General features: G+C 57.3%; 1 protein-coding gene across 1 annotated transcript; it reads right to left on the bottom strand.

Annotated features, from left to right (window-relative positions):
• Window positions 1–8,626: 8,626 nt before the first annotated feature.
• Window positions 8,627–9,358, bottom strand: NEUROG2 (neurogenin 2). The gene has a single exon (XM_050896491.1). The coding sequence runs from the start codon at window positions 9,356–9,358 to the stop codon at window positions 8,627–8,629; it is 732 nt and encodes a 243-aa protein (XP_050752448.1).
• Window positions 9,359–9,606: the final 248 nt, after the last annotated feature.

Below are 9,606 nucleotides of genomic sequence, written 5' to 3'. Positions count from 1 at the left end.
AGTTAGGAAATTTGATATCAAGAGGGAACAAGATGATGCAACCAAAGCCAATTAACCACGGGCAGAATGATTTTCTCACTCTCTTGCCAATACCTGATGTCGCTATGAAGCGCTTTGGGGAACTGCTCTTAGAAAAGATGCGGTGTAAAAGGGAGACCCTCGGTTATTCCGATGACACAAGGCTGAGCCTCACTCCCTCTCCCTCCGAGTCAGCAGCATCCTGGGCCATTAAGGCCAGCGGAGAGCGGGGTGACCTCTCCAGCTGTGAGGCAGCCCCTGCACGTGAGGCGGCACGTCCCCGCTGCCATAAACCCGGCATCAGCTGCCTCGAGAGCCCAGCTGCTGGATTTAGGCATCGGTCCTTCACCAGAAAGAGCTGTTCGTGGGTACTGAGGGGAAAGCTTCACGTGAGCAAGCTCAGAAAGGCGGCCTGCGCTGTGGAATCTCTTCTGCGTGGCAAAATTCGGCGCTGATGCTGAACACAGCAGCACCGGCCTCCTCGGCGATCTTCTTCCCACTGTATGGCTTGGTAGCTGAGGTGGGATTGCTCTTCCAGGCACGGGACTGGCACCCAGCACGGGAGTTTTCCCAGCCCATCCTAAGCCCCTGGTCGGCAGAGCCATGGGGCCCCCCGCCGATGCTGGGCGAGCCCCCAGGGGAAGGGAAACTAAGCACCCAGGGCTGTATCTCTAGGCATTGCATGCGTGTTGGGAAAAAGCACGCTATTTACAGGTGGCGTGACGTACCGTTGTAACCGCTGCTCCCTTGAAATAACCAGAACGGGGATATTTGCAGCAGAGTATCGACTGGTAACTGCCGCTGTCACCTGCTGCCTCGGAGGGAAATCCCTGCACCGGCACCCGGGTGCCTTCCCCAGCCCTGCAGGGAAGCCAGCAGCCTGGGGACAGCCCCGCGGCAGCGGCGTGCTGCTCTCGCCCCTCTCCCGGGAATGGCACACGCCACCCTCCTTTTTTCCGCTTGGATGAAATCATCTCCCGTGTCCCTCTGCAGAGCGGGAGCAGATGGAGCTGTCGACCTCCGCAGCCGCCCGCTGCCCCGGCTCCTGCGAGCCCGTGGTGCCTCCGGCTCCCCCCCGGCCCCAGCCTGCCCACGGCGACCCTCCAAATAGAACTTAATCACATTCTTTAATCAAAAAATTTCTCTGCCAAGCGATTTTTAAGACGGAGTGCATCTTTTGTCAAAACATACCAAGTTATTAATAATTCGGTTATTGCTAGATACTGCTTAACGCCTCCGCTCGAAGCAGCGTGTGCCGCAGGACCGGAGCGCCCGCAGCACCAAGGGCCGGGGCGGGAGGGGGCACAGGTCCCGTAGAGGCAGGCCCAGCATCCCGCTTCCCCTCCCCATCAAAGGGGGGTGCAAGGGTGACGCAACCAGCACCCAGGGGTGCCCGGGCAGCCCGGCCGATGAAGAGCAGGGTAACCCCAGCTGGCAGCAGGTGCCTTTCCTCCCTCGATAACAGCCAAGTGAAGCCCAAACTGCCGTGCCGGCTAGGGGGGGCTGCGGTGCCCTCCGAGCAGGCCATCACGTTAATAGAGGTTGATTTGCAAACGGCGTCGTGCCCCCCCCCCCCCCCCAACACCCCCCTTTGCCTGACTCCCGCTTTTCTGCTCAATGGCACAGATGCTGCTTTGTGCTGCCCAGGACCGAGCAGCTATTAGCAGCAAATCCAGCGAGGGAAATTAATGAAGGCGACTACTAATAAAAGACAGCTCAGGACAGCCATACCAACTTGCTCCAAGCAGTAATTAACTTTTTTTAAAACTCATGAAGGTAAATATGCCATCAGCTTTGGTCCGGTCTCTCTTCTTTTTAATAAAAGGAGGGGGAGGGGAGGCGAGGGGAAAGGGGATGGCTGTGCATCGCAGCCGCCCCAGCACCATCCGTATTCCCTCCCTGCACGCTGCCGGCCGCTGCGAAGCGCTGAGCAACCCTCCATCGCGGGCGGCAGCAGTCCGAAGAATTTTTTTCTCCAGTCAATTTTGAAAGGCTTTATTTTAAATCTTAGCATCGCAAGAATACTACCTCTCTTTCTTTAATCAGAAATCTGAATTCGGTACAAGAAGTCACAGGGCCGAGAAGGTCGCCAGAAGTTTGCTGGACCTGCACAGATGCTGCAGCATCACAGGCTGAAGGCAGGATGTATCCTTAAGTTGAAGGTATCAGCTTGTCAGAGCAAAAGAATCTATCTTGGACTTGAAGACGCAAGATTTGGTCCCGTAGTAAGACAACAGCCTACACCAGGTAAAAAAAAAAATATCCCACCAGGATTTCTGTTCCTGCCAGTGGACTGCAGCACTGCCATTACTATATAAAAGATGGGTGCTTGAGATTTTTTTGCTCGTGTGGTGTGGGAATCGGGGCTGCATGGCCCAAATCCACACATAATGAGCGCAAAATGTTGTGAAGTCCGAGCCCTTAGAAAATTCGGTGTGTACGATTCAGCCCCCAAGTGATAAATTGCGACACCCCCCCCAGTCCCTACGCCTCTGCAGAGCCCCACAAAGTCTCCGGTGGCTCTTTACGTGCAACCCCGGGGGGTCCCAAGATCATGAATTACCGTTTTACATTTGCTCAGACACGTGTCTTATCCCAAACACCGGCCCGCAAGAGCAAACCCTGTGCTCACAGCTCCCCGTGCTACCGCTCGGGCAGCTCCTGCTTCTTGGTTTCCCTGCTGATGCGATAAGCTGAGGCGAAGCAGCCCCTTTCCACCAGTGACCAGCCTGGATGTGCCGCTGGGCCCAGCTGCCCGAGCTGCTTGCTGCTGAGGCGGGCTCTCCCGCTAAGCTTTCTAGCCTGCCTTGAAAAACACCGGCTTAGTTCCGTGTCACCGTTAGCCTTGCTCCTGGCTCACTTTTATTCCTTCACGCCGAGTTTATCTGATTACTTTGGCCGAGGGAAACAGACGGCCCGTTGACATCCCCAGTGAATGCTCAAAATGTCCTCCCTGGGCAGAGAGCAGCTTGCCGGACAAGCCTGGGGGGGGGACCCCCAGCAAGTTGCAAGGGCTTTACTGGTACCAGGCAAAGCAACACCCCCATTTCTACTGCAAAGCTGGGGGTCCAGGGAGCTGGCTGCAAAGCTGGGGGCCCAAGCGCTCCCATTGTCTAGGAGGGCTGGGACCTGGGATCTGGTTCCGGTCCTTTCCCTAAATCAAACTGGGAAGAGCACTTTGCCAGGCCCCCACGGCAGCCGAGCCCCCTCAGGGCTGAGGTTGTGACTGCGTGAGATTCGGATGCGCTCCTGCCGGCAATGCCGGGAACACCGGCATCCCTTGCCGATGCGCTGCCCTTTTGGCAAGGCCAGGCTCACTCCCACCCCCCCGGGCCTTTCCCAGCCCCCCCCATACACCCACCAGGGCCGTGCCCCTCTCCGCCACCCCCTAACTCGCATCGCTTCTCCTGCCACCCATGTCCTCCGGTGCCTGGAGGACACGTGCCGTGTCTTGTCCCATGCGAGCATCGCAGGGAGAGTCAGCCGGGCACAAAACCAGACATCTCCCGGCCACCTGCAGCCCCCCGGGGCAGGACTACCAGCATCCCCCTCCCTGGGGGGCTCCTGGCCCCCCGGGACCTCCCCTCGCCCCATGGCTGGGGCAGCAGCTGCCGCTTGTGGCTCCTGCCCCTGGGGTGCCGGTCCCCCTCCCCGATGTGTAGCCTCACTGCCAGCTCCCCAAGCCCCCGGGTACCAAAACCCTCTCCCCTCCTCCTTGTTCCCCCTGCATCGGTCGGGGCTCTGCGAGGTGGCTGCGGACATGGGACCTGCAGGTGATAAAAAACAAATCAGAGGGGGAAAGTGTGGGCAACGGGACCCTCGGAGGCTGGAGGAGCTCGGTGGCGATGGGAACCGAGCTGGTGGGTGATGGACTTTCCCCCAGCAGCTGCTCTCAAATACTTCTTAAACATCACAAAAATGAAAAGGTGATTTTTTTTGAGAGATCCGCTTAAAAGCTGTCGGTGTATTTAACGGCATTAAATCAATTCAGGGAGAAGAGACTATGACATTCCAATCTGAGGAGCATGAGCCCGCAATTTGAGGACTAGTCCCCCTATTTAAAAGCGAGGAGATGAAACCAGTGAAAGGCTGAGTCCCTGAGGAGAAAATAGGGAAATGCAAAAAAAAAAAAAACCAACCCAGCCCGTGGGGAAAGCCAGAGCCTGAGGCGAGGCTGTGGGAAGGTGTGTCCTATGGACCCTCTCCAGCCTGAAACGAGGAAAGGCAATGGGAATGAAAGATTTGGGAGGGAGTTAAAGGACAGAGAGGGGAGAGGGGCAGAGCACTGCCAGGCTGGAGACCGTCAGCGAAAGCCTGTCCCAAGGTAGAAGGTAGCAACACAAAGATTGCGTGGGATCTTGCTTTTCATCTGCAGAGAAACCTCTATCCTTTCATATACAAAACCAGGTTTTACAAATATTTTGGGGTGGGCTCTCATTGAATTTATTTAAGTTGCATACATATTTTCTTATGGAAATAAGAAAAGATGTACCTGTTTAATATCCCACATGACTGGTCCTTTCAATTAAACCGACATTACGCGATAACTAATGTATCCAGTGTTAAAAAAGCAGCCAGTGTGTGCTCAATTACTTAATGTCATATACAGTTCAATAACAAAGTCGTCAGAGAGCACCGCAGGATGCCCCGTAGCAGGTAAACCCTCATCTAGTTGTTTCCCAGCATAATGGCATTACTTTTTCACCATCAGGAAACCCAAGTATCACTGTGACAATAAAATAATTCAACCGATAAAACCTGGGGAGTGGTGGACCCTGAGCCCCAACCTGAGGCACCTGAATGAGGCTTTAGGAAATGCGTTTTTTGAGCCAGACCCGCCATGCTGAGCCTAAATGTCTTCCGATTTACCTAGAAAGCTACCTAAGTTGAACTTACAGCCCTCCCAGGTCTTCTACCTTCGTTTTGAATCTCGGTGAGCATCCAGGGGCTCAGCAGCGAGGCGCCCGAGCCCGAAAGGCCAGCTCTCTGCCTTGGCTCGGAGGCATTTAGCCTGGCAGGGAGGGCGAAAGCTGCGCTTAAAATCCGCCCGCCAGATGAGGGCTGTGTCGGGAACGCTCTTTTCAATTATGGCGGTACGTTGCAAGATTTATGTCTGACATGAAAGCAAGCAAGCGCAAGCCCTTGGGGTGCGGCTGCTGTCACGCCGCCGCTAGTTTGGCTTCTTGTCGCTATTCTTATGCCCAGGAGGGCTGTAAACCCCCTCGGGGGCCACAGAGCTGCCCCTCCAGCTCTGACGGCGCGGAGAAGCTTTTATGCCAAAATACAATACACAGAAGGATCATAAACACATGTTATTATGGCAAGGTGCTGCCATGGAAACCACCCCCAGGTTTTCCACTTCATCCGAAGAGGTGCTTTCCCATCCTGCATCCCCCGGTCCACTTCCAGGTTCACTGTAATTGTCTCTGGAGCCGTCGGCTGATTTTCCGATGCTCTGGGGGAGCCGCAGCTCCGGTTGAGGCTGGGACCTCCCATCACCTCCAAAAATCAGTCTTCTGAGAGAAAAGAGGGAAATAAAAGAAAAAAAGGGAAAGAGGGAAATAAACTCTTTCAAGTTTCGAGGGAGAAAAGAGGGAAATGAACTGTCTTGGCCGCATTCCCAAGAAAAATCGGGACGTGGGTGAATGGGTTAGGTAACAAATTGGTAGGTACGGTTAGGTGACCAGCCCAGCCTCTCTGGCTCATCCTTTGCCAGCACTGCCCTGCTTCCCACTCCCCGCCTTCCCCCGCTCGGGCCCATCTCCTTCGAGGGCACCTCCAGCCGAGCCCAGCCGTGCCGGCCCTGGACACCAGGGAAGGTTTGGCTTGCGTGGCTCCCATCCCAAACTCCACGCTCGGCCACAGGAAAAACCTTCTCCCCCCCCTTCCCCGTCCCCCCCGCCTCCATCTTCCAACTCTGTGCGTGCTTTTTCCCACAGTTGTTCCCGTTGCCGTAGACCCAGCAGGATGGGGGGGATGCTCCCGCTAACAGGGTCTGTACCTGGGATGGAAGGAACTACCTCCAGGATGACGAACCTGGCAAGAAGCAGCGTCCCTCCTCGAGGACCGTAGAGGGAGCATCCCAGTGCTGAGCCACCCGAGACGTCCCTCCCGCTCCTGCGTGGCTCGCCATCGAGAGAGGGGAAGCGCATCCCATCCATCCCGGCCTTTTGAAGAGCTGAAGGCACCTACTCCAGCGCTTCTTAAAAGCGGGAGAGAAACCGGGAAGGACAATGAGACCCGACCAGAAAAGACAGAGAGGGCGAGCGAGGCGCTAGCCTTCTTTTTTGGCATTCCTGGAGTTTAATCATTAAAAGGGGTCGTTAAAAGAGAGCGAGAGTGAAAAACCCGCTCCCGACGGGCTGCCCCACACACTGCCAGCGGATTGAAAGGCTCCCTCTTGTTTTGTTCCTTCTGGCCCGTGGCAGATTTGGGGGGACACAGCTTCATCTTGCTGGCCACATCAAAGCAGTGATTATGCAAATGCGCCCACTTTTTTTTAAGGAATTATTTATCACACAATAACCCCCCTGCCAGGGGGGGAAACAATAGATCAGGCTAGATAGCGCTGCTCGCCCGAGGCTGCGGGGCCGGGGGGGCGAACCCCCGCACGTTTTATTGGCCTAACCTAATTTCACTAATTCTCTTTTCACACGTTTTGTTGGTTTTTTTTTTTTCCCCTCTTCCCCCCCCCTCCCCGCTCCTTTCGGGGACGTCGCTCCAAGGGCCGGGTTTCACGCTCCCAGGATCCGGGGGGCACCGGGCGGGATTCATGTGCCGCACATTTTATTTAATTAATACATTCAGGCGCCTCCGCTGGTTTTTTAATGATTTCCAGGTGTTTGTACCCAGAAGTCACAAAGTGCTCCCGGGCGCGCGGGGGCGATGATTGAAGGGCCTCGGCGGTCTCCAGCATCCCCCCTCCGTGGTGACGTCCTTGGCCGCGTGCTGTTGGTACCCGCGCTGTGCACGGGTCCCCTGGGAGAGCCGAGGGGTGCTCTGAGCCATTGACCCGCACCCCCTGGACTTGCCTGTGACTTGGGTTTCATCCGTCCCTCGGAGAGACAGAGAAAGGAAATTCTTCGTCTTCAAACCCGTGCCTTTTTTTCCTCAGCAACGTTTATTTCCTACGGCCTCCTCTGCGAAATCCGGGAGCCACCAGCCTGAAGAAGCGCGATAAGCAGTTCATCCATCCATCACGCGTTTGCTGCGCAGCGTCTTCTGTACCGAGAGGCAAAAGTAAATGATGGGTAAACTTCCACCGAACTTAGAGAGAGAGAGAGAGACTGTGCTTAATGCTGTTTTCCTTCGCGACGTTATCAGCCGCACGAGGAACCCAAGACCAGAAATGAAACGCCACGAAGAGAGGCGGAGGCCGAGTTGCGCGTGTGTTGCTGATGGTGCCCGTCCCCTCTAGAACCGGTCTGAGGCTTTACTGGGCTGGGAGAACAGAAGTGGATCCACAAAAAGAAATGGATCCAAACCAATTTTTCTTGTTTTGGATCCACTTCTCCCCAAGCAGCTTTACACCCAGAGAGTGCCCCACTCCTCACCCCCCAGCCCCACTTTGGGGCTCAGCTGACATCCCCAAGAGTTTAATCTTATTCTGCAGAAAAAAAGGAGTTGTCTTTTAAGAAGTAAAGAGGAAATTTGGCGTCTCTGAACCCCGCGGGCACACCCGCGCCCTGCTGCGGTTTTACCGGGAGAAGAAGCTGTTGCCCGCCTACCCGGTGTCAGCGGCGTTTGTCACCGTAAGGCCCTACGTGCGCCGGCAGCTCCCGCCGGGACCCGGTTTCACCGGAGGCGAGGACAGGCGCTGACCACCCCCCCTGTCCCGTAATTCCCGGCAGACGGCACGTAAACCAGAAAAAGCAGCAACTCAGAAGTTACGAAAATTAGAGATTTTTATTTATATTTTATCACAAGAACAATCCCTTTGCTCTTCAGCTGTAAATACATACTAGAATAAACTCTGTAAATTATACAAAAAAATACATCTTTTCCATGAAATCTTTCTTTATAATAAATAAATGTGAACACGTGTGTGGCTGATCGCTGTAATGTTCCGTGTCTGTTTAGGTTTTCAGTCTGTTGATTTATTTTTAATCTCCTGAAAGAAGGGGGGAGTTCCTTGTCCCCTAAAGGTCGAAATAAATAATGCATGAGGAGGTCCTCCCTCCCCATTTCCCCCCCCCCATGTTTTTTTTCTTTTGATAGAGAGTTCAGCCTAAATTTCCACGCTTGCATTCAGCCCTCACAAAGCCTACAAATTATACAATGACTTCTAACCTGGACCCCTAACAAAACAATTTACTTTTTTCCCCTTTCTTCCCCCCCCCCCGGCCTATAAATCATAAAGGACAGATGGCAAAGGGGGGGGGGGGACGGGGAGAGGAGGGGGACACACGCACACACACACACGACAAAAGCCCTGGTGACAGATCTGGGAAACTGGACAAAGTGCACATCGGAGAGAGAGAGAGAGAGTGAAAGTTTGGTTTGGCAGGTGACGTTCCCACAGCCCTCCGTGGGAAGCGGGCAGATGCCACCGCCCCGGGGAGGGCGGGGGGAGGTGGGGGGGGAAGAGCCCCGGGACCGCCGGGCCGGGCTAGAGGCAACGGCGGGAAAGCGGCGGCAGCGGGGCTTGAGGAGGCGGCGGGACGAAACGACCCGGCGGGGGCGGCCAGTGCTCGGCGTCCGAGGCGGAGCCGGTGGGGCTGGCGGGCGATAAAGTGCAGGCGTAAGGGGAGGCGGAGGGCGCGGGGCTGGCGGCGCCGCCGCTCCAAGAGGAAGCGGGAGAGGGGCTGCCCTCGGCGGTGCCCCCCCCCGCCGCCGCCGCCGCCGCCGCCGCCTCGGGGCCGAGCCGCGCCGCCCCGGCCAGCCGCAGGGTCTCGGTGAGCGCCCAGATGTAGTTGTGAGCGAAGCGGAGCGTCTCGATCTTGGTGAGCTTGGCGTCCTCGGGGAAGGTGGGCAGCACGTCGCGGAGGGCGTCCAGCGCCGCGTTCAGGTTGTGCATGCGGTTGCGCTCCCGGTTGTTGGCCTTCAGCCGCCGGCTCCGCTTGATGCGCTGCGCCGTCTCCGCCGTCCGAGCCGTCCGCGGGTTGCCGCGGGACCGTCCCGGCCGCCGCTTCCCCTCCGGCCGCCGTAACCCCCGGGCGCCCGGCGCCTCGACGGGCCGCGCCGGCGAGGCGTCTCGCAGCTCCTCCTCCTCCTCTTCCTCCTCCTCCTCCTCCTCCTCGGCGCTGGACGGCAGCGAGGGCGAAGGGGCGGGCGAGGCCAGGCCCAGCAGCAGCAGCTCGTCCTCGGCCGGCGGCGCCAGGCCCTCCGCCTTCACCAGCATCCTGCGGGGCGGCGGGACGGGACGGGACGCGACGGCCGCGCTCCCCTCGCCTCACGGCCGAGCCGGGGGCGACGGTTGGGCGGCGGTTTAACGGTTCGGCGGTTTGACAGGGCGGCCGGGAGGAGGGAGGGGGTGGTGGTGATGAGGGGGGGGGGAAGGGGGGGGAAGGGTGTGTGTGTGGGGGAAGAAGCGCGGGGGGGCGCGGCGCTGGCACGCGCCCCGGGGCGGCGGCAGCGGCGGCGGAGCGG

This window comes from Gymnogyps californianus, chromosome 4, assembly GCF_018139145.2.
Source record: "Gymnogyps californianus isolate 813 chromosome 4, ASM1813914v2, whole genome shotgun sequence".
NCBI lineage: Eukaryota > Metazoa > Chordata > Aves > Accipitriformes > Cathartidae > Gymnogyps > Gymnogyps californianus.
Note: the sequence above shows the minus strand (reverse complement) of the source record. Positions and strands in the feature narration are given on the sequence as shown.